Genomic DNA, 25,064 nt, shown 5'->3' on the forward strand with positions numbered 1-25,064 from the left:
TGCGCATGTCCCGAGCGTGCGCAGGGACCTCGGTCCCGCCTGCCGCCCCGCCCCGGCCGGCTAGAGGGCTGCGGGGCGGCGCGGCCTCACACATGCGTACTAGTGACTAGTGAAGCCGGCCGCCCGAAGAAGGGCAGGAGGACCGGCTGCGTGGCAGCTGGGCGTGGGGACCCTAACCTCTCTTAATTGGGTGTACGCATGTGCGAGTCGCGGGGCGGGGCGGGGCGGGGCGGGGCGGGCGCGGGAGGAGCTTGGGGCGGGTGGAGGGGGTTGTCTCGACGCTCCGTGGGTGTTGGCTGGGAAGCGGGGTCTCTGGATCCCGCAGGGTCACCCGAGTGGATGCCCGGCCCCGTGCTGGCGCGGCCTCACCTGAACTGTGGGGTCGTGCAGGAAGGGAAAACTCGTAATGCCTTAGGACAGGCGTAGACGGACCAGCGCCGAGAGCGGCAGATAACATGCCTTGTGATTTCCTTGTGGCTGCAGTAGCTTTATTTCAGGCTTAGAGAGAGGCGGCAACTTTCCCTTGACACAGGTGTGTCCAGAGAGTTGCTTCCTTCCCCCTGTTGCTTTCTCTCCCCGATTCCTTAAGCCCTCTCCGGGCATTGTATTCCCAGGCGTCCTATTTTAAAGAGGCGGGTGGGGTTTATTCTATATCAGATAGAACAGCGTTTATTTTATTTTATTTTATTTTATTTTATTTTATTTTATTTTATTTTATTTTATTCATTTTATTTTATTTTATTATTTTACTTTATTATTTTATTTTTATTTTATTTTATTTTTTTATTTTTATTTTTATTTTTTTATTTTATTTTATTTTTTATTGTATTTTATTTTATTTTTATTTTATTTATTTATTTATTTATTTATTTATTTATTTATTGAACAGCGTATATTTTAAATCCCACACAATTTAAACAGGGAGTAAAGTTTGCTGTTGTGATGTTCTTGTCTGTGACACTTGGCTCCCTGTGACATTCGATGCATGATGGCTTGGGATTCCTTGTCAGTGATTGGCTGGGTACGTCCTTAGAAATTATTGATAAAGGAGGGAAATTGTTTCAGAGTGATGGCACATTTAGGAAATTATATTTCACCACGAGCTGGCATAATGTTGAATTGTGTAGGCATTCAAAGAATTTTCACACTCAGCCAGTAAATTTAATTTTGTAGTTCTCAAACATTTTTGAGAGCCATTAGACATTTAGATAGGTGCATTTAGCCATTGTCTAATGGCTAAATGCGCCTATCCTTAATATTAATCCTTTTTGAGTTCTTTAGTTTGCATTATTTGCAGTGGGGAAAAGAATATTATCTCAAACGTTTTTGTGTCTAATGGCTAAATGCACCTATCCTTAACGTTAATCCTCTTTTAGTTTCTTAGTTTGCATTATTTGGACTGGGGAAAGAAATTAATATTTATGTATGTACTTGTGTTGGGTTCGACTCCTTTGATCCATATTATTTTATGCAATCATAAGCCTCTGTAAGTATAACTCCCATTTTACAGACAATGACGCTAAGGTTCAGTAGCTTACCGATCTGTCAAAAATCAGAAGGCCAAAAAGGAACTGGATTTTGAGACTGAGTCATATCTGAATCCATATTCTTTCTAATTTGACTAGTTAAATAAGGGTTTATATGTAGGATATGAAAAAATAAGAATATGTAGCTAGTGGAATTTAAGCCTATATGTATTATACATAATTACCTAATTATAATGAAAATGGAATAATTATTTGTTCCCCTAGGGTTGTTGAAGATGCTAACAGAAAGTAATCCTTAATGCAAAATCAATTGAGGAGAATGAAGGCTTTCATATTTGACTCACTTCTTGATGTAAGTTGTAACACATAATGTGAATGAACAAGTCATATTGCTCTAAATTTCTTCTCTCATACAAATCATCAATTTAAATGGAGGTTAGCCAACATAGTTTTTAAAAATAATTTTATAATGAATTTTGCTGCAGTAAAAACAATGCTTTAAAAAGTAAATATTATCTTTTCTATAGGATCACCTAGGATTCTTGTAGATTTTATTTTGAAATTGCTTATATTGTAAACTGGAGAGATATATATATATGTATATATATACATATATACGTATATACACATATATATGTGTATATATATACATATATACACATATGTGTATATATATACATATATATACATACATATACGTATATATACATACATATGTATATATATACGTATATATATATAGAGAGAGAGAGAGACCTCATTCAAGCTGAATTTGATAGAATGAAAAGAACACTGATCTAAGAGTTAAGCAACCCTCCTTTTGGCCTCAGAAAAGTACAAGGATGAATTTTCTAATAACTTAAAAGTATCTGAAGTCCATCAGGTATCTATGAAAGATGATGAATTTTCTGTGTAGAAGGTGTTCAGGTAGAGGCTGGATGATGACTTGTTGAGAGTGCTCTTGTGAGGAGGCATGGGGCTATTTACTAATCCTGGTAACCTTTGATTAAACTCTTACCCAAAAAGAATGTAAAATACCAATTAAAATCCCTCCCAGTATCTATCCCTGGGGTTGCTGTTTATTTTAGTTTATTGTGGCTGCTGTAACAGGTGACAACAAATCTAGGGACTTACAAGACAAATTGATTACCTTTCTGTTCTGAAAGTCAGATGTCAGGGATCTCATAGGCCTAAAATCAGCAAGGCTGCCTTCCTTCTGGAGTCTCTAGGGGAAAAATCTATTTTCTTCTCTTTTCTCGCTCTAGAACCTGTCCTCATACCTTGGCTTCTTACCCTCCCTCTCCTTCTTCAATAATCACATCACTCTAATCTTAGCTTCCTTGATGTCACATCAGTTTCTTCCCTTCTTTATAATTTATGAGCACCCTTGTGGTTACATTGGGCCAATCCAGATAATCTAGAATCATCTCCCCATTTCAAGATACATAATGTTTAAAAAGATTTTATTTATTTGTTCATGAGGGACACAGAGAGAGAGAGGCAGAGACACAGGCAGAGGGAGAAGCAGGCTCCATGCAGGAAGCCTGATGTGGGACTCGATCCCAGGACTCGATCCCATGACTCCATTCTGGGACTCCAGGATTATGCCTTGGGCCAAAGGCAGGCGCTAAACCACTGAGCCACCCAGGGTTCCCCCCAAGATACATAATTTAACCACACCTGCAGAGTCCCTTTTTCCATGTAAACTAACATTTCTGAGGATTAGGACACAGATAACTTTGTGTATGTGTGTGTGTGTTGGGGGAGAGGAGTAGTGCTCCATTATTCTGCCTACCACACTGGACACAAGAGGAGGGAGAAGCAGGCTCCATGCCAGGAGCCCAACGCAGAACTTGATCCCGGGACTCCAGGATCACACCCTGGGCCAAAGGCAGGCGCCAAACTGCTGAGCCACCCAGGGATCCCCTGCAGCTAAGATTCTTTTTTTTTTTTTTTTTTTAATTTTTTTAAAAAATTTTTATTTATTTATGATAGTCATAGAGATAGAGAGAGAGGCAGAGACATAGGCAGAGGGAGAAGCAGGCTCCATGCACCGGGAGCCCGACGTGGGATCCGATCCCGGGTCTCCAGGATCGCTCCCTGGGCCAAAGGCAGGCGCCAAACCGCTGCGCCACCACCCAGGGATCCCTGCAGCTAAGATTCTTAAAGTTATTTCTAAAATCTATTAAAAGGATAAATTTTATAATGGCAACAGCAGTATGTACAAACTTGAACATAAGATTTGTCATTTGTCAAAGAATGGTCTTCTAGGAGTCAAATAAACAGGCATCTAAACTAAATGATTTTTCTTTCTCAGAGAGTTTGAAAAATAGTAGCATTTTCCAGTTTTAATAAAACTGTTTTAGAATAACCTTCCAACAAGGAGGAAATAAAGAAAATAAGAAAGGCCATAGATTTATTTGTGTTGCTCATGAAATGAGAGTTTGTATGTGCACTAAATAAAGTCCTTTTCAGCTTGCACATTAACAGTACTTTTCTCCTCTAAATATTAGCATTTAGAATTAATCTTGTAGTGTCTCAAGTACTCACTTTATTATTTTTTAAATATTTTATTTTTTTTAAGTAGGCACCACACCCAATGTGTGGGTCAAATTCAATGACCCCAAGACCAAGAGTTATATGCTCCACTAACTGAGCCAGCTGAGTGCCTCTCAAACACTTTTACTTTAATAAAGAATGCCTGTTTTCAAATCATGCCTCTGGCTATGTTAGTATATTTTCAGTTAGTATATAGTACATGTTAGTATATATTTCTGACCATGTTAGTATATAGTTGGGCAATTTTAAGAGAATGTTACAAACTTTGAGAACAATATGTTGTCTGTATTTAAATTGAGGAAAAAGTATAGATACTGATGATAGAGATATAACCAGGTCTTTCCTTTTTTAATTTTTATTTTTTATAATTGTTTATTTATTTATTTATTTATTGAGAAAGAAAGTGCAGGTGGGAGGGGCAGAGGGAGAAGGAGAGAGAGAATTTTTTTAATAGATTTTTTTTTTTAATTTATTTGAGAGACAGAGTATGAGTGGAGGGAAAGGCAGAAAAAAAGGGAGAAGCAGACTCCCTGTTGAGCATGGAGCCAGACGTTGGTTTCCATCCCAGGACCCTGAGATCATGATCTGAGCCAAAGTTAGATACTTAACTGACTCAGGTGCCCTGAGAGAGAGAGAATCTTCTTCTTCTTTTTTTAAAAAAGATTTTATTTATTTGAGAGAGAGAGTATGAGCTGGGGGTTGGGGGGCAGTGGATAGAGAGATAGGGACAAGCAGATTCCCTGCTGAGCAGGGAGCCAGACACAGGGCTTGGTAAGATGACTCTTGGATCACGAACTGAGCCAAAGTCAGGTGCCCAATGGATTGAGACACAGGGGCACCCAGAGAGAGAGTGAGAACGTTAAGCAGGCTCCACACTCAGCATGGAGCCTGGCGCAGGGCTCTATCTCACAACCCCAAGATCAGGACCTGAACTGAAATCAAGAGTCAGATGCTTAATTGATTGAGCCACCTAGGCACTTATTTATTTATTCTGGGTCTTTCTGAATAAAAGCTCCAAACCTGATTTCTGTTGTCTATCCAATGATGCTTCAGCCTAGTTGCCATTTCCTGCCAACCTGTTAAGCAGACATATTCAGGAATAGACAGACACTGGTCTAATTTGAATGTAGTAAAGAGTTTTTTAGACTTTAGCTCAGAGGTGATGAGCTAGTATCCAAATCAGCCCAAGAGTCACTTTTTGTTTGTTCTAATATTTTAAAGAATTTTGAGTCATTTAGAAGTTTGAAGATAATATCTAAAAATCCAGATTGCTGTGTTTTCTTGAAAACATAAATCAGATAACTTGGCAGCACTGGGCTCCCATTGCCCATTGAGACAATGACTGGCTTGTATCGAGAAGGCTGCCCCTTATAGATTTGGTGTGAATCTACCAGTTCTCTATGGTTTTTGGATCCTATCACTAACACAATGTATAATATACATGTACACCCAGCAATTTACTTGCCTTCATGTGAGTTTGGGATTTCCAATTCTTTTTATTCCTTTACTTCTTAATTTTGTTGATCACTTCTCCTACCCTGTCTCTCATAGGACTCCTCTCCTTTTTCCTCTGCCTATTCTAGGAAAGAAAATTTTTCCTCTACCCTCTCAGTTAATGAATGGGGCCTGTAAATTAAACTGACAAAGAGATTAACAGGAGAAAAGACATACACATTTTTATTAATGGTGCTTCACGGGAAAGAAGCAAAAATCTCTAAAAGATAGTTATACTTGAGAGTTTAGATATCATTTTAACAATGAATGATAAATTGTGGAGAAGTGACTACAAAGAGAAGGGATTTGAGCTTCTGGGGTGGTAAATTGTGGGAAGGTAAGTATATAGGAGAAACTGATGGAAGATAGGGATATTTTAGAAAGGTCTGTTTGTGTAGACTCATCTTGGGGTCAACTTTTTTCATGGCCATAAAACTCTTCTGGGGTGGGATTTATGGAAGGCCTAGTTTCTCAGAAGTTTCTGTTTGTAGTGAGTTAATGGAAGGTCTGAGAAGACTTCTTTCTGCATCTGCTGAATCTCAGCATATAACTGAATCTCAGTTGCCTTCAGGTCAAAATAATCCAAATGCCAAAGTGGCATATTTTGATTCTTTTTGCTAGTCATATGGAACTTCTATTCACTTAACACACCTCGCCTTGCCCTTCCATTCCTCTGTACTTTGTACAAGTTGTTTCTTCTACCTGGAGTCTCCTTTCCCTCATTCTCTGACTGGCAGCTGAGTCTTCCAGACTCAGTTTTGGGGAAGTCTTCTCTGACTGCTTAGGCACTCGTTCTCTACCAATCAAAGATTCCTTAGTGTTTTGTCCCAGGTAATATTCCTGTTCCAGGTGGGGGCACATAGATCCCCTCTTCTCTGTCTGCTACTTTGCTCACATCCTACCAGATCCTCAAGGTTTAGTTCAGCTTCGCTGCCCCACAAAGACTGTGTTCACTCACTGCACCAATTAAAAGTTGATTTTCCTCTTTGGATTTCTAAGATGGTGGTGCCTAACTTGATTGACTATCATAACTATCTGGAGTACTTCAATGTTGAGTTCTGGGCCTTGCCTCTGATGTGTCTTATGCCATCATTTCTGGGATTAATTTAGAAATCTATTTTTCTTAAAACCCCCTCAAATGGTTTCATAATTAGTCCTTCATAATTTAACATATATTAATGTTCTATTTTTATGTTGTTTATTTAATATGTTCTGATCTTTTCTATCCAGTTGCTATAAAACCATGCATGTCCTACATATCGTTTGGTACATTGATGCATACAAAATAAGCATAAAAAATGTTGATTAGTTGATTGACAAGACAATTTTTCCTTTCTCCTGACAAGATTTTGCTTCTTCTGAAAGAATAAAATGATTCTTTGCAGGGAATAAATAAGTATACAACGATAAATTATGCTCTGAGCTCTTGTATCATCCTGGAACTCAGTCAATGCCTATTTAAAACTAGGCTATTCTGGTAGGATGATATGTTCTCTGCTGACTTAGATTGTTATTAGCAACTTTGTCTCTTATCCTAGTGTAGTGATTCTTTATGGTGTGTGGCATTAGAGTCTTTAAAGAGATTTTTCAAGCCTCCTCCTACCCCCCACCCCCCACCCCCCAGTCCTCAGGAGAATCACAGCATTGTGATAAGAGATGCTGATTGGGAGTGTGTTGTGAAGGAACAGGGCTAAAGCTGATTAAATGCTGTAAATCACTGTCCTAAGGAGAGTTTATCAATACAACCATTATGATTAGATAAATGAACATGAGGCTAATTTTGAATATCCTCAGCAATCTTAGTTTCCAATTCTTAGTAATATTCACTTAATTTCTTTTTTAAAGTTTTTATTTAAATTCCAGTTAGTTAATCTATTGTGTAATATTAGTTTCAGGTGTACAATTTATTGATTCCACACTTCTAAACATCACCTTGTGCTCATCACAGCAAGTGCACTCCTTAATCCCCGTCACCCATTTTACTCAATCCCCCATCAACCTCCTCTTAGGTAGCCATCAGTTTGTTCTCTATAGTTAAGAATTAATTTCTTTTTTATAAATGAAGATTTATAAGAGAGAGAGGCAGAGACACAGGCAGTGGGAGAAGCAGGCTCCCTGCAAGGAGCCTGATCATGCCCTGAGCCAAAGGCAGACACTCAACTGCTGAACCACCCAGGCATCCCAAGAGTTAATTTCTTTATTATCAGAATGGGATCATTGTTTACAACAGCATAAAGATAAGAATGAAATATATTTTAAGCAGAAATAATTGTATTTAAATTTTTGTGTTGGATTTCTTTGTTTTGGAAAATTTGGGTAAAGTCACATAAATTTGACACTGTAGGAAATCTTGGGGCATCATTCTAGACCAGTCCTTTTCAACCATTTCCAAGAGAGAATTAAGCCCTAATACTCTAAGGTATCCAACATATGTAATAATTAGCTTTTCTCCTTTACATCAAGAATACCTTCTGTCTATGTAATACTTGGGAGAAATGAGAAAAGAGTCACTGACATAATTTTCTCTAGGGCTCAAATCGCTTCTGTGATTGAGAAAGGCTAAATTATCTAGAGCCCAGCGGTTTTCAAACTTTTGTGTATATGAGAGTTACCTGGAAGATTTTTAAAACATAAATTGCCAGTCCACATTCCTAGAGGTTCTCACTCAGTGGGTCTGGGATGAGGCCCCAAAATTTATATTTAATTTTTTTTAAAGATTTTATTTATTTATTCATGAGATACACAGAGAGAGAGACAGAGACAAAGGCAGAGAGAGAAGTAGGCTCCATGCAGGGAGCCCAATGTGGGACTCGATCCTGGGACCCCAGGATCACACTCCAGCAGGTGCTCAACCACTGAGCCACCCAGGCATCCTCCAAAATTTATATTTCTAATGAGTTCCTGGTTAATAGCTGACATTGCCGGTGTAGAGACCATAACTTGAGAACCACTGATCTAGACCAACTCTTACCTTATTTAAAAAGACTCATGTCAATCAGTAAGAAAATAAATGTATATCATGACCCAGTACACACAGGTGTGCGCGCGCACACACACACACACACACACACACACACACACACAGCTGAAACAGTTTTGTGATAAAGACACATTCCTTGCTAGGTGCTGTACACTCGTTTGTTTTTATTTTTATTTTTTATTTTATTTTTATTTATTTATTCATGAGAGACACACAGAGAGAGGCAGAGACACAGGCAGAGGGAGAAGCAGGCTCCATGCAGGGAGCCCGATCCTGCGTCTCCAGGATCATGCCCTGGGCTGAAGGCAGCACTAAACTGCTGAGCCACCTGGGCTGCCCTGGTTTGTTTGTTTTTAAAACTATTCTATTTATTTTTTTAAAAATGCTGATTGGAAGCCACTAAATAGATCTTCCAGCTCACTAACAAGTTGTGAACAGCAGTCTAAAAAACAGTAGATGAGGATGTCTCAGTTTCTTTTAGCTTAAGTAATTTTCACTCATTGGCTTAACTGCCCTCATTTTACAGATAAGTACAAGAGGCTCCAAGTACAGGAGCCTAGAAGATAGCCATCAACTAAGGATTCAGACACATTCGGGGAGGCCAACGGGAACATATTGGGGACCCAATGAGCAAACACCTGAGACAGAAAGCTTGCCTTCAGCATCCTTAGCAGTGAAAAATCAACATTCAGGTGCTCAATTAGATTAGGTAAAGAACTTACACTAATAGAGAGCATGACCGTACAAACTTAATCAGAGACAGACTAGAGCTTGTCCAGGAGAAATGGTTCTGAGCACATTATAGGGCAATGACACTTAAATAGACTTCTGACTTGGCTCAAAGGAAAATCATGTCTAATTCCAAATGTAGGAAAAGAGAGATACAGAAGAACTATAAGTAATCTTTAAAAAACAACAAAACATTATAGGAGTATCACAGACATTTAGATTATAAGGAAGCCTTGTTGAATGGCTTAAAGACAAGAGGAGGGGCAGGAGAGAAGAAAAGTATTCATTGCCCATTTTATTATTGTGACCTTGGAAATGGGAAAACTATGGGTGACAATGTTAGTAGTATGGGAACATCATCTATACCAGAAGTGATGTCAGGAACTAGAACTATGCTAAGAAATCGGAATGGATTGCTACCTGGATTTTACTGAGGAGTGTCTGAAGACTGAGGATTTTTTAGGGTGATTCACAATCTATGATTGTTCACCAGGCCGATGTATCCAGTGCAATATATTTACCTAGGAAAGAGAGTTCCCGGTTTGTGTGAACTGACCAGTCCCAGGCCATGTGTAACGAACTGACACCTTAACTCATATTCTCTGATTCTCAACTTTGTGCATACGGACTCTGGCAGCCCAGTGTGTCCCCCATGCCTGTGACTGTGACTTTCCCTCCACCACTGCCAGGAGCAGACAGATTGTTGGGAGCATGGGCGCCAACTCGGCAGTTCACTGTGCACGCACCTGCCCCACAGCTCCTAGGCTTGTGTGAGTGTGGGCATCCCAGCACTGCAGCCCAACTTCTTGGAGCTACGGGTTCTCAGAGCTGCACTCCGCATGTGGAGCTGAAGTGGGGAAGATGGTTTGTGTCAGGAGCCTGGCCACAGGCAAGGAAGATACAGTGGACGTCAGGTCTCCCAGGTGTCTCCCTTCAGCAGACTTCACGTAGATGGCCAGCCCAAGTTCTGGTGGGATCCCTCTTTGGCAAAAGAGGGAGGTGGACCTTGGTGTGGAGGTGTGTCCTCCAGACGTTTTCGCTGGTCACCTGATCTATCTCTACGTGTCCCAGATACCAGATGATGCCAGGGTTACCTGGGTGCTCATGTTGGCCTGCAAAATGCAGTTTGCTCCACATACTTGCCCTCAGGCACCAGGCCTTCCAGGCCTACTGAACAGGGTCTGTCCTGTCCCTCCAGGGCATCCTCCTAGGGCTATGGTGCCCCTCACTACACCTTGGATGAGAAGGTTTGAATCATGGTCACCATCAGGCCCCATATGACCTTGCTGTTCTAATGGCATAGGGGCCTGTCTAGCAACCCTTGTTTTTAATCCGGGATATTTTCCTTGTGTAAAAATACTTCTTTGAGAAGTACAATTTATTGTCAGATAGTTTATCAATATGATAGATTTTTGGGGGGCTCCTCGCTGGCTCAAGATGTAGAGCATGCAACTCCTGACCAGAGTGTTTCAGGATTTCTTTTCCTTTAGTTAGTGCCTGTGGTTCTTGGTCAGGCAGCTTGAAAGAATGAAGAGGTGGACCAGAGGGAGAGTGGCGGGCAGGAAAGCAGAGTTTATCCAGCGATAAGAAAAAGCTCCTAAAAAGGGAAGGGACCTGAGAGGGTTGCCAGTTTGGCATTAAATCTAGGGGTATTTATGGCTTGTTGGCAGGCTGTTTTAATCTGATTAATCTCCAAGTGCCTGTCACCCAGTCAGGATTTTGTCCACGGGCTCATCTACTTATCATGGAGCTGTTCGTGTAGAAAAGGGTGGAGTGCTCCCTCCAGGGTGGTATAAAATCCTTTCAAGGGTGGTTTCCTTTTCAGGTGGGGGCCCCTTTCCCTGCCTACCTTTCTTCCAATTATCCTTCATTATTAGAGTTGTGAGTTCAAGCCCATGTTAGATGTAGAGATTACTTAAAAATAAAAATCTTTGATTAAAAAAATAGATTTTTGAAAAAAAATAGATTTTTGGCAAAGCAAAACACATGACATTTCTTCACTTTAAAAAAACTATAGGATCACAGTCAAAGTTTGAGTTTAATCCTTTTATATATTGACAATCTAAAGATTTTTCTGGGTTACTTTTTTGCCATTGACAAACTTGCACAGCATCGTGATATGATATATTGAGACCAATTGGATAGGATGTTTGAGCAATATTGAGGGATGAAGAATGACCCCCTCAGATGACTGTTGTGTGACTGAATGGAGCAGGATGCCTTCACCTGCTACAGGGACCCGTGAAAAAAAGACCAGATTTGTGGAACAAGAACATGAGATGAATTTTGGACATGTGGAGACATTCCTTTGAGATTTTTCAATTGGAGCTGTTGCATAAGCAATTGGATAAGAGTCTGGAGTTAAATGGAGAGTCTGGGCTGGAGATTTAGATCTGTGAGTTACTTCTGAAAAGAATGGGACTCGAAGGTAAAGTGTGCATGCAATTAATTACCTAAAGGGAGTAGAGTGGGAGAGGAAAGGGAGACCTAGAGAAATGCTAGTATTTCATGGCAGAGAAAAAGAGATGAAGCTACAAATGAGAAGGGCAGAAAGGACAAAAATCAGAGGAATGTTGTAAAATGGATGTTAGGAATAGATTCAGGATAGGGGGTGGGGACAGCTGTGTTAAATGTTGCAGACAGACCTATGAATTTAGTTACATAGAGTCAATGATGGAGAGGAGCACCGGGCCGCGGCCCGAGCAGGTCACGCGGTGCAGACCCTGCTCCGGTGGGCGGCGCGGGACGCGCTCAGGAGGCCGTGGGGCTCAGTGATGCCGAAGCGGGGGAAGAAGGCAGCCGCGGCGGAGGACGGCGAGCAGCCCGGGCCGGAGCCGGAAGCCAAGAAGAGCAAGACTGCAGCCAAGAAAAGCGAAAAAGAGGCAGCCGGGGAGGGGCCGGCCCTGTACGAGGACCCCCCGGATCAGAAGACGGCGCCCAGCGGCAAGTCGGCCACCCTCAAGATCTGCTCTTGGAACGTGGACGGGCTTCGAGCCTGGATCAAGAAGAAGGGTCTCGACTGGGTAAAGGAAGAGGCGCCAGATATCCTCTGCCTCCAGGAGACCAAATGTTCAGAGAACAAACTACCCGCTGAACTTCAGGAGCTACCTGGACTGCCCCACCAGTACTGGTCGGCTCCGTCAGACAAGGAGGGGTACAGCGGTGTGGGCCTGCTGTCCCGCCAGTGCCCGCTCAAAGTCTCCTATGGCATCGGTGAGGAGGAGCACGATCAGGAAGGCCGAGTGATTGTGGCTGAGTTCGACACGTTCGTGCTGGTGACCGCCTATGTGCCTAACGCAGGCCGAGGTCTGGTGCGCTTGGAGTACCGGCAGCGCTGGGACTAAGCCTTCCGCAAGTTTCTGAAGGGCTTGGCTTCCCGCAAGCCCCTCGTGCTATGTGGGGACCTCAACGTGGCTCACGAAGAAATCGACCTGCGTAACCCCAAGGGAAACAAGAAGAATGCCGGCTTCACTCCCCAAGAACGCCAAGGCTTTGGGGAATTGCTGCAGGCTGTGCCGCTGGCTGACAGTTTCCGGCACCTCTACCCCAACACGGCCTACGCATATACCTTTTGGACCTACATGATGAATGCGCGATCCAAAAATGTTGGTTGGCGCCTTGACTACTTCTTGTTGTCTCACTCTCTCTTACCTGCATTGTGTGACAGCAAGATCCGTTCCAAGGCCCTGGGCAGTGACCACTGTCCTATCACCTTATACCTAGCGCTGTGACATGCTCCCAAATGACTGGAAACCTGGGAAATAAGTCCCCCCTCCCCAAGCTAGCTTTAAAACTTAACCTCCACAAACTTCTTTAAAAACTGCTCTCTAGACATATCTGCACTGTATTTCCCTTCTAAAAACACAAATCCTTCAACCAGGCTCCTAGTGATGCTTTCTTTTAACCCCCTCCCCCAATTTTTTGCCTTTTTTTTATGTTAAGCAAAAGCTACTACTGATGACTTCTTTTGAACTGTCCACATGAAAATAAAGAGCCATAGAGTCAATGATGCAGGAAGAGCTGTTGCAGTGTAATAATGGAGGCTAAAGTAAATTGAAATATGTTATGGAGTGAATGAGAGCTGAAGAAGTAAGGATGGTGAGCATGGAGAAAAAACTTTGAGAAGTTTGATTTTGAAGATGTAAAGCTGAGAGCAGCAGAGATGTTACTAGAAAGATATGCAGACTCAAGAAAGTTTTGTTGTTGTTGTTTACATTTACATTGGGAACTTTTTTTTTTTTTTAAGATTTTATTTATTTGAGAGCCTGAGGGAGGGCAGGTGAGCAGTAGCAGGGGCGGAGCAGAGGGGGGGAAGAACAGAGGGAAAAGCAGTCAGCAGAGAGACAGATGCCTTAGCTCCTGGGCTCCATCCCAGGACCCTGGGATCATGACCTGAGCAGAAGCAGATGCTTAACTGAGTCACCAAGGCAACCCTACACTGAGCAAGTTTGAAAGCTAATGAAGAGGATCTAACAGAAAGTGAGCGATTTTATACAAGCAAAAGAAGACCAAATTGGTAATATTTTTCAAAGTTTGAGAGGGGAGAGGATCCAAAATATTGACAAAGACTCTTTCCTTTGACCAAACTTGAGTCAGCCTCCTCTGAATCCTCTTTCTGACTAGGCCCTGACCTTGAACTCCATCCATGTCTAGAGGCCCTACCCATTTAGTCCAATTTTTTCAAGAATCTTGCTGAGTCAGTTTAGCACATATCCCTACCCTTTATATCTGTTCAACTCTTTCCCACCCTTGATGTCTTATCACCCTGGCCTGCCTTCAGCAGACATCCTTTCAGTTTACCCAGTATCCCCCACCCTGATGTTCCCTCTTAGTAATTTTCCATATACTGACCTCCATCCTGCTCCTAGACTACATACCTCCACCTGTCCTTAATGTACTTGGAGTTAAGCTCAATCTTTCTCCCTTCTTGCAAAGACCCCATTGTAGCAGTTCCCTTGAATAAAGTCTAAAGTATCATGAATAATTTTTTCTTTAGCATTACTAGGGTATGAAAATGCCTGGAGCTGGAAGAACTGGTAATCCACATTATGCAATGGTGACAGAGTTGATTAAACTATTCCTCACAATAACTTGGGAGGCACATAGCTAATAAGGCTAAGCTCTAGAGAATGACACGGGAAAACAATATTAGAAGCTTATGTGGATTTCTAATGGCTGAATTTGCAAGATATTATTCAGAAGAGATGAATTCAGAAAAGAATTGCTATGTTTGCTGTCAGGAATAAAAAAGGGTAGAGGGATCCCTGGGTGGCGCAGCGGTTTGGCGCCTGCCTTTGGCCCAGGGCGCGATCCTGGAGACCCGGGATCGAATCCCACATCGGGCTCCCGGTGCATGGAGCCTGCTTCTCCCTCTGCCTGTGTCTCTGCCTCTCTCTCTCTCTCTCTGTGACTATCATAAATAAATTTTAAAAAAATAAAAATAAAAAAAAAATAAAATAAATAAATAAAAAAGGGTAGAGAAAGTCTTCAAATTCAGGGATTTACTCTTGGAAGATACCATTGCTTTCAACTTCATCTAGAAAAAGCCAATACTAAGAAGGCTGTCTGGGGAATAAAAGTCAATTAAAAATCAATTTTGTGTCAAGGGTTGAACTCTTCAGATGTTAAAACAATGGAAGGAGGTAAGAAGTTTCAAAGTAGGTGTATTTAGTATCCACCTAAATGTGTTTTACCCAGTACATCCCTTCGGCACCTCAAGGAAAAGAGATTAATTGTGAGGCACTCCCACAGAAACCTTATAAGCAAGGTACATACAATTAATTTATGTGAGAGAGTCTTGAGGTCAAAAAAGCAAAGGAATGTAGTGATTCTGAGAACTCTGCCAAAAAAAAAAAAAAAAGAATGAAAAATAAAATTAAGGACATAGACTTTAGAAGAATCAGAATGTGAAAGATTTGTGTAGGAAAGTTAATCTGACAAAAGAGTCTGCTTAAAGAAGGCCGTGACTGACTCATACTTAACAATCTTGGGTCCTGAATTTTCTGTGGGCAGGAAGTAGCCTGAAAAAGCTGCTCAGAATGAAGGCGGCAGCTTTTACCCATCTTACTTTAGGTGTGGCTAAGGAGGATGATGAATAGGAAGAACCTTCCAGAGGGTGAAACCAGGGGTCACAGAGGTAGTTTCAGAGGCTTCTTCTGGACCTTGCCCACCACGTGGTTCTTAATCCACAGTTCAGGCAGCTGGTGTGAGGATTCTTTCAGCTGCTGAGTGTATTGTCTATAATAAGCTGGGAAATGACTGGAAGGTGGACCTGTTTGACTACCTGGGGAATGGATTTGAACTATGACTCTATTGCTCTCATTCTGAAGGGCAGTGAGCATGAGAGCAGTTCTGTTCCCTTCATATGGTGCCAGCTCAGACTTTGTATCTAGCAGATCTGGGTTTATTCTATGTATAGTTACTCTGGAAAATGGCCAAATGTGTACCTATACACTGGAATACTATACAGAAATGATGTTATACAAACCATAATTACACAAAACTGTATCAGTGAGTCAACAAAATTGAATAACAAAAGCAAGATGTCTGTTTCTTATCTTTGTATCTTTAAAATCTTAAAAAAAATGAAGGAATTAGATATCAGAAGGTTCAACATTATATCTTTTATTAAATATATTTCTCTCTTGAGGCACTATGCAACATATGGCTTTTCTTCATTCTTTTTTAAAAGATTTTTATTTATTTATTCATGAGACACACACACACACACACACAGAGGCAGAGACATAGGCAGAGGGAGAAGCAGGCTCCATGCAGGGAGCCCAAGGTGAGACTCAATCCCAGGTCTCCAGGATCAGGCCCTGGTCTGAAGGCGGCACTAAACTGCTGAGCCACCTGGGCTGCCCCGAGAAAGAGTACTCTTAACTGACTGAGCCTCCCCAGGCACCCCGGCTTTTCTTGTTTCTTATGTAAAGTTCCTAAAAGCAGTCTTAACTGTCCTCTTTCTGTATATGATAGGGTATACTAGGTTCTAGTAACAGACTCCCTGACTCTATCACTTATTACTTGTATGATTTTAGGAAACCATAAAGCCTCAGCCTTCTCATTCTGTATAATAGGTGTTAGAAACTACCTCTGGGTGCTGTTTTGAGGCTTAATGACATAATCTGTGCAGTGTGTTTAGAACAGTGTCTGGCATACAAAAGCTATCAGAAAACGTTTTTATTGTTATTTTGCAGAAATGCAAAACAAAGCTTGAAGCTCTTTTTCAATAAACTGTGGAACAGTGTATTTGAATAAGGGGGAAAAAGCCATATTTGTTTTCACAGATAAGAAACTGAAACTCAAAGAGATATGGCTTTAAATTTAAACAGGGTGTATCAGTAAGCCTTCCTAAAATAGAAATTTATAGTAAGGGTTATTTCTCTTAAATAGCATGGAGAATTCATCTGGCCAACTTTCTTGTTACAGAAATTTGCCAATAAAAGAGTTTGTTGACAGGGTATCTCATTGGATTACATTTTATCTGTACAAATGCTATAGGAAGAGAAGCCAGAAAAAAAATCATAGCAGTAAAGAGGAAGGGGGTTGACTATTCATGTTTGGCTTTCAAGATGGCATCTTATTTTATGGATGGAAGTGCAGCCTTCTATTCTTACAGGCATTAAGTTCAAACTTGCCTTTCAGTCTTTCAGTATCCACAGAGTGAACTGTCTGAGATGGTAAAACTGCTGATACATTAAATTTGGACTTTTGAGCTATGAGGCTCCTTATTTGAAAGGCCAAGAGAAAGATGTACACTTAGTGCTCAAATACCTTTTCCATTCTCTGCAACCAATGCTAGCCTGTGTTCCAAATGTCAGAATAAAAATAACTAACATATTGAACACTTAGTGTTCCAGATACTATTCTTAGAGCTTCACAAATATTATCTCATTCATGCCTGCAACAACTATAAGAGATTTATACAATTATTATCACATTTTACTAATGAGAATATTGAGACATAGGAACATTGAAGACATAGGGGAGTAACTTCTCACTGAACTAGTAAATGAGAGTGCAATGGTAAGAACCATGGCCAAATGACTCCAGAAGCACACCACTGCTTTGCTTTCCATTGGCAGAATGGTCCTAGGGAAGAAAGCTTGGAGAAAGAGGAAGGGAGGAGTGGGTAATTGTGAAAGGAACAGAAAAATATGGGAGTGTTAAGATGCAGCATCTGCTTAGACCCCCCCAGCTCCTGTTATTGAGAGCAGACAGTTCCCTGGAAGCCCTAGTTGTCTCTGCTGGTTATGCAGAGGTGCCCTGAGACTGGGCTCCAGGTTCCTAGAAACCACATTACTAAGCAACTGAGGTATATGCTTTCTCCTTGAAATATCATTCCTTGGTAAATTCATTCACACTAAAAAAACCCCAAGTGATCCCTGGGTGGCGCAGCGGTTTGGCGCCTGCCTTTGGCCCAGGGCGCGATCCTGGAGACCCGGGATCGAATCCCATGTCGGGCTCTCGGTGCATGGAGCCTGCTTCTCCCTCTGCCTATGTCCCTGCCTCTCTCTCTCTCTGTGACTGTCATAAATAAATTAAAATGTTAAAAAAAAAAAAAAAAACCCAAGCAAGACCACACACCCCCATCTTTGCTTGCCATATGCCTCTCCTCACCTTGGCCAGAATTTGCCTGGTTAACGTCACCTCTTCTGTGGTTTGCATTATAACCTATCTTTAAAAAATACTTTGTGTTAGAGTCCATCTTAGTTGAAAATACCTAATTGCTTCACTTTGCCAAAGCAATAGAGAACCAAAGCATTGATTCATTAGTGCATTTACATTTACCGAGTACCACTATGTGGTATAATTTTAATCCAGAGCCTGAGCTACTCTCATGCTCCCCTCCCTAGCTGTCTACTAGAGGAGACCAAATATTATTTACAGAACTGCTGGGTATCACTTGGTGGTTGAGAATGAAAAAAAAAATATATCCCAATAAATATCTTGGTGATTTATTTATCCCATGATCATATCTATTTGATCTCAAACTATAGTATTCTGAAGTGACTAAAATTCTCAAATTTAGAGTTGCCTTGAGTTTACTTCTGTTTCAGTTTTACAAAACTTCATTTTTTTTGTCACTTACAAAAAAAGATAACTTACAGATTTTCAAAAAATTGTTTATTTATTTGTTAGAGAGAGAGAGAGAGAGAGAGAGAGCACAAGCATGTGCCTGCAATCGGGAGAAACAGAAGGAGAAGGAGAGACTTAAGCAGACTTCATGTTGAGTGCAAGCAACACGGGGCTCTATCCCATGACCCTGGGATTTATGGCCTGAACTGAAAGCAGGAGTCAGACACTCAACCACTCAACTGACTGTGCCACCCAGGTGCCCCACCTTACAAAATTTTGAGTGTCAAAAACTGATAAAGAACCCTTAGAAATGTTTATTCTAAATGCATTGTGGAGAGATATTTTAATAGAAGTTTTAAAATATTTTATTGTTATCCCAGAGCTGTGGATCATTGCCTGGCTTCTCTTCTACTGAAATTTTCTCTGCTATTGCTAAACCAACAACAGAATGACCTTGCGTCCTCACACCTCAGTTGTTGGCTTTGTGAGAGGAGAAGATGTGACCCAAGAATACTGTTCCCTGAGCTCTATAGCTTCACGTGAAAAGATGAGCTTGCCCAAATATTTTTCTCTGTGGTGAGTCTGGAATTGGAGAACTGGGCTACTGAGACTGAGCCATGTGACCATAGGGGTAGCAGTGAACAGGCCGTGGGGGAGGGGCTGCTGGGATATAGCATGGCCAGGGGCCTGAAGTTAGGAGGGACAGACAAGGCAACAATCCAGAGGACTTGGAGGTGTTTTCTCACCTTTATAGATAACATTGTAGCTCAGAAAGCTTGAGTGAAGTTACCAAACATGAAGAGCTAATAAAGGTATACTGTACTCACAGCTTTCTCATACTCTTTCTCTCCATATAAAAGTTAAAACATACACACACACACACACACACACACACACACACACACAAAATTAAAACAAACATACCCCAGAAAACCAGCTTGGGCAGCACCAATGAAATAAAATTCTAGAAGAGACTAATGCTCCTTTTTTCCTTACTGAGTTTCCCAGACATTTCATCTGTATCTCCTGTCTCTGTATCTTCAATAAACTATACTTTCACCTCAAAAAAAAAAAATAAAAATAAAAAAGGAAAAAAGGAAAAAAATTCTTAACAGTTTCCATTTCTCATGACCTATGATTTCTCTTTCTCTCAAAATACTTAGAGGCCATATACACATATTTTTATGGATTATCTGATTTGTGGTTTTTACAAATAGTAATTTTAAAATACCAGCTTAGTAAAATGAAAGATTAATGCTATGTTTTCTTAATTTCACTATTAGTGAGACTCCATCCGTTTCTCACTCCATTTTTTAAAAGATTTTATTTATTTATTTGAGAAGGAGAGAGAGTGCATGCACATGTATGTGAGCATGTGTGCACCATACACACACACACACACACACACACACACACACACACACAGGGAGAGACAGAGGGAGAAGCAGAGTCCCTGCTGAGTAAGGAGCCTGATGTGGGTCCCGATCCCAGAACCCTGGGGTAATTTCCTGAGCTGAAGGCAGAAGCTTAGCCGACTGAGCTACCCAGGAACCCCATCTCACCCCATTTTTACCAGTAAAATTGATCTCTATAGGCTACTGTTTGCTTATAATTCTCTAGTGAGTGCAAATCTTTCTGTTTAATGCAGAAAGCACAGAAAGAGGTCCTCTTTCCCCTGCAGCTTCTGGGGGAGAGAAGCTTTCTGTGCCATAGAAAGCAAATAATCTCATTTGATAAAGCATTGGAAACATTCATGAGACTCTGAATCTTGCCTTTCTGTGCAGTAAAGAGATTTCTGTGAATATTCGTAGTAGTTGCTAACTTGTTTCCTGCTAATATAAATCTGCCCTTGGAAGCAAAATTGAAACAAAGGGACTTGTAAGATTCCAAGGTCTTTATAAATAGTGCATGTCTTGAACCTTCAAAAAGAAACATGTAATTCAGGTTGTATTTATTACTTGTTATTTATTTGCCCTGCTAATAATGTTGAAATTGGTATCTCTATAGTCCTAAAAAGAAAAAAATATTTGTAAGATGCTTTTCTCAAATGAGTGGCTCTTTCTTCCTCTGTGGATCGGGGAGTATGAATGACTGCTAGTTTCCATCACTTAAAAATGATTAATACTTTTATTTAAATCAGCAGTTGTTAGATATATGCTTATTAACTAAAATAACTCAAATGACCTTTCTGCAATTGATGTGACTTGTTTCATTAGTTTGAGGAAAAACATCAATTCATACTCTTTGTTCTCACATGCTTTGTTTGAAAAGAAGTCAAATATAATCCCACTGTGATTTTTTTCTGCCCTTCCAACTGTGCAAGAACATTTGAACCAAAGCTTCAGTGGACCAAATCTTCCTTCCACACACCAGGCAGAGAATGAGGTGGGGCATCCAATCAGCCTATTAGTTGTCTGTGGCTTCAGATAGTACTGCAGAGTTCTGCTGCTGGCTTCAATGCACGCCTGATGGCCTCATGTCCATTTCTTTAGTGATGCCCTTCTTGGCATTCTTGCAAAGGCTGATGTCCCACTTCGAGGTTATATTGACATGTTGAGCCACAGCCGTTTTTTTCTGACACTGTCATAGTGGATCCACACTCAAGCCCAGTCTATACCAGGTCAGTTCCCATATTTTACCTTTTGGAGGAGCCTGGACTAGTTGCCTAGAACCCCATTCCCCCATGATTCCACTATGGGATTTCTGAAAAATTTTCCTGCCAGTGGACTATTGTCTTAGATATCGTGATCTAGCCAGGTCCTGTGGGGCTTCAAGTATCTTCTCTCCCAGGGTTCTTGGGATCCTTAGCAAAGTAGTCATCCACTCTTCCTGAGTGCTGCATACAAAGGAGCTTAGGTAGGGGAACTATACTCCCAGGATTCTGTTACATTTTGCCCCAGGACATGGCTCCAAGCCTTCCTTTATTTGCATCACTAGAACAGTTACCATTCTAGTGATAGCTCATTTAACAAGACAGTCTGCCTCTAGATAAATTGTGCCTCAATTTTGGACTCAGAAGCATCTCCATAATTTTAATTTTTTTCTCATCTGAGGCTTCAAACACCTATATAAGGCCCACTGCTGCCAATAATAGAACAACAAAGGATGGGGGATCCCTGGGTGGCGCAGCGGTTTGGCGCCTGCCTTTGGCCCAGGGCGCGATCCTGGAGACCCGGGATCGAATCCCACGTCGGGCTCCCGGTGCATGGAGCCTGCTTCTCCCTCTGCCTGTGTCTCTGCCTCTCTCTCTCTCTCTCTCTCTGTGACTATCATAAATAAATAAATAAATAAAAAATTAAAAAAAAAAAAAAAAAAAGAACAACAAAGGATGGATTTGAGAGTGTGCCAAAGGAGATATGAGTTTTTGAATTCATGTTGAGGTAAAATCCATGTGGGGATCCCTGGATGGCGCAGCAGTTTAGCGCCTGCCATTGGCCCAGGGCGCGATCCTGGATACCCAGGATCGAATCCCATGTCGGGCTCCCAGTGCATGGAGCCTGCTTCTCCCTCTGCCTCTGTCTCTGCCTCTCTCTCTCTCTCTCTGTGACTATCATAAAAAAAAAAAAAATCCATGTGGATTCCAAAACAAACTGGACCTCTGTCTGAAAAATGGAGGGGAGGAAAAGACTTTTTCTGTACCCTCTCATGTTTAGTGTCTGGTAGACTACAGATTAAACTGACAAAAGACAGATTAGCAGGAGAAAAATGCAGAGTTTATTCATGAGTGCAGAATGAGGGTGCCAGTGAGGAGTAACTCAAAGGGTGTGGTTAGACTTTGGAGCTTATATACCATCTTAAATGCTGAAGGAGAGGAGAAAAAGGCAGGGGAAAACAAATGACTTCTTAGAAGGGGGAGGAGTGGGAGAAAGGGCACCTATGGAAGGTAAATGGTTTTTTAGAAAGATCAGTGGGCTCCTAGGAGAATAGATGGGAGGTAGGGTAGCCTTGAGTCTTGACTGTTGGAAAGTCGTGCCTACTTCTTGAGTTCTAGTCTCCAAGATTAGAGTTGTCCTCATGGAAGGGATTTATTATTGACAGTTAAAGTCTTTTGAGAGACTGCTTTCAGGAAGATAAGGGATTTCAGGAACTCAAATGCCTTCAGATCAAAATAATTTTTATGCTACAGTGGCATATTTTGGGATGGCATGTCCTGATCTTCCAAAAGAATTAAATCATTTGAGCATTATAAAGAAGAACAAACTTTTGGGCAGCTCCGGTGGCGCAGCAGTTTAGCACCGCCTGCAGGGTGTGATCCTGGGGACCGGGGATCGAGTCCTACAACGGGCTCCCTGCATGGAGCCTGCTTCTCTCTCTGCCTGTGTCTCTGCCTCTCTCTCTCTCTCTCTGTGTCTCTCACGAATAAATAAATAAAGTCTTTTAAAAAAAAAGGAATAACAAACTTTAAAAATAAACAGAATAGTTTCCTGTTCCTTTTAAAGAAAATTATAATTCACTTTAAGAAAGTTTAATTTAAAAAAGAACCAAAATATCCTCTAATCTCCCCAGAAAGCCAACCATAATTAATTTTAACATCAAATATATGTTCATTCTAATGGATTTTTGGACAAAGTGTTGTGCCCAAGATTACGTGTCTGAGAAACCACCAAGGAGCCAACACCTATGCAAGCGCACGAGGGTTTATTTACAAGCTTGAGCTTGGGTCCAAGTATACCCGACACAGTGGAGCAGGGACTTGGGCCCCGAGGTGGGTTTCAACTTAGTTTTATGGGCTGGTCTAGGGGACCTCCAGAAGGGGTGGAGGAATTTCTCAAGTTCTGTTTACATTCTGGTATGGGGCTTTCAAGAGCATTGAGCTCTGCTCTCATTCTAATATGGGACTTTCTGCCACTGGCTTGGGCTCTGTTGTCTTTCTGATATGGGATTCCCTGCCGAGGACATTCTGCAGTTTTTCCTGTAAAGTTCAGCTCTGATTCACAGGGGCCTAAGATGGCTGTACTTGTGCTAAAGCTAAACTTGAGGTGGAATGACCTTAATTTTTCTCGGCCTCCACAAAAGGAGATTTGTGATCTTGGAATTCCCTTTACTGTGAAACCTCAGCTTGTCACAGGAATAAATTCTTGTTAGTGGACCTTGACTGGTGTCTCTATTGGTCAATTCCATGCTGCCTCATGGCATAGGAAAGGAGAGGGTGCTGGTGGCTCACATGGCACATTGGTATAGGGAATGAGAGTGCAATCAATATGCACAATAAAATCTTGCTTTCTTTTATTTCTTTTTACTTTTTGATGTTTAGTGGGTAGTCACTAACATCTACCAACATTCTTTCCTGCTTGACAACTTTTTATCTACTTAATGGCTTACCAGATTGATTTAGTCTCTACCGAGGCTGGATGTACAATATATATCTTTTTACCTGAAAGATAATATAGAGGAAGTAGTTTCAAGTTAATTGTATGCCTGTGGACCTGAAAAAGACTAAAGATAAGTTGACTAGACCCTAATGAAGTGGGAAATATATTTGTATTTTGTTTCAGTAACTGTGAGCCCTAGAGCCTGTGAGAACCCTTGGTTTTTATTCTTTGCTACAACAGGTACTCAACAATGGCTTTGGAATAGTCTCTTTGTTCTGTGGCCAATGAAGGTTTCCTACTGATGGCAGATGGCAATTTATTTTTGAATTGGCCTGGACAAGAATACTTTTTTTCTTGGCTATGGTGATGATTTTGGGAAGATACGCCTCCGCAGAATGTGAATTCTGGCAGGTTAGATTTTTCATGTAATCCTAATTGGAAGAATCAGGAAAAATGACTGTAAATTGTCCAATAATACTTCCCATAGGGGAAAGATCTACTTGGAATTGTTGCTAATGATGTCGAGCCTCTTCTGTAGCTGATGACTGTTATAAATTCAGACTTCTCTCTTGTGCCCTATCCTGGTATATACGCTTTGAAGACCTTTCTCCCTGTGCTACCACAAAGCCCCTAAACATTCTTGCATAGCTGCTATTTTATATTTATGTTTCCTTGATGAGTCTCCTGAGCCAATAACAGCATCTGCTCCCACAGTTTGCAGGGCATTAAAGCAAGAGTCCTCTTGGTACTCTATGATCTATGACGGACACTTCTTATTGACTGCATTTTAATTCAGTTCCCTCTTCCCTGCCTCTAAGTAGAGGTGTTTTCTGCATTGACAGATAGATGCCCTCATCAGCTTTGTTCATAAGTTCATAAGAAAATTAGTTTACAGTCATGAAATAATACACTGCATTTTCATTATTCAGATTTATTTCTATCAAAGAGGAAGATTTGCTATTTGCCTGCGAAAGGCTGAATTGGTTCTGTTCTTTTAGAACACTGAATAAGACTTTGATGGTGCCTCCATGTGTGTTTATTCAATTTCAGATAAGAGGACATTTATATGTTATGTAGCTTATGCCACATAAAAAAGTTTTAGATAAAACAATTCTGTAGATCCAAGCTGTACTTTGAAATGACCATGCATTTTATAGGCATTTTATTTCTGAAGTGACATTCATAACCTCATATTAAATGACTTCTCATGAAGTTATTTCATAGCACTGAGGAAAGAAACCAGAGAATGAAATGATTTAAATATATGCATTTACCCAAATCTATCATTCATCCAAGGGCCATGGTATAGGCATAGCTATGGAGTCTTATACATAATGAAGGAATCTTAAAATATTCAACTTAGAAATTATCTTGGGGTAGTGTTGTAGACTGAATATTTGTGTCTCCTCTCCACCCCTTATT

The 25,064-nt window shown here is 41.0% G+C and overlaps 1 protein-coding gene and 1 long non-coding RNA gene across 4 annotated transcripts; both read left to right on the forward strand.

Moving 5' to 3' along the window:
• The first annotated feature begins 256 nt into the window (after positions 1 to 256).
• Positions 257 to 24,047, forward strand: LOC112664546 (uncharacterized). Of its 3 annotated transcripts, none has more exons than XR_007403248.1 (4): positions 257 to 532; positions 1,752 to 1,839; positions 18,394 to 18,906; positions 23,883 to 24,047. It is a non-coding gene; the product is annotated as an uncharacterized LOC112664546 (long non-coding RNA). The 3 variants fall into 3 exon arrangements; XR_007403247.1 differs by lacking the exon at positions 23,883 to 24,047 and having other exon boundaries at positions 18,394 to 18,586; positions 18,711 to 20,401; XR_003139813.3 differs by lacking the exon at positions 23,883 to 24,047 and having other exon boundaries at positions 18,394 to 20,401.
• Positions 11,928 to 13,255, forward strand: LOC125752830 (DNA-(apurinic or apyrimidinic site) endonuclease-like). The gene has a single exon (XM_049095998.1). The coding sequence runs from the start codon at positions 12,024 to 12,026 to the stop codon at positions 12,591 to 12,593; it is 570 nt and encodes a 189-aa protein (XP_048951955.1). The 5' UTR covers positions 11,928 to 12,023; the 3' UTR covers positions 12,594 to 13,255.
• Positions 24,048 to 25,064: the final 1,017 nt, after the last annotated feature.

Source organism: Canis lupus, chromosome 17 (assembly GCF_003254725.2).
Source record: "Canis lupus dingo isolate Sandy chromosome 17, ASM325472v2, whole genome shotgun sequence".
NCBI classification, from domain to species: domain Eukaryota; kingdom Metazoa; phylum Chordata; class Mammalia; order Carnivora; family Canidae; genus Canis; species Canis lupus.

Excerpts from the sequence above, each read along its gene's own strand:
- LOC125752830 (XM_049095998.1), top strand. The coding sequence starts at position 12,024 with ATGCCGAAGCGGGGGAAGAAGGCAGCCGCGGCGGAGGACGGCGAGCAG.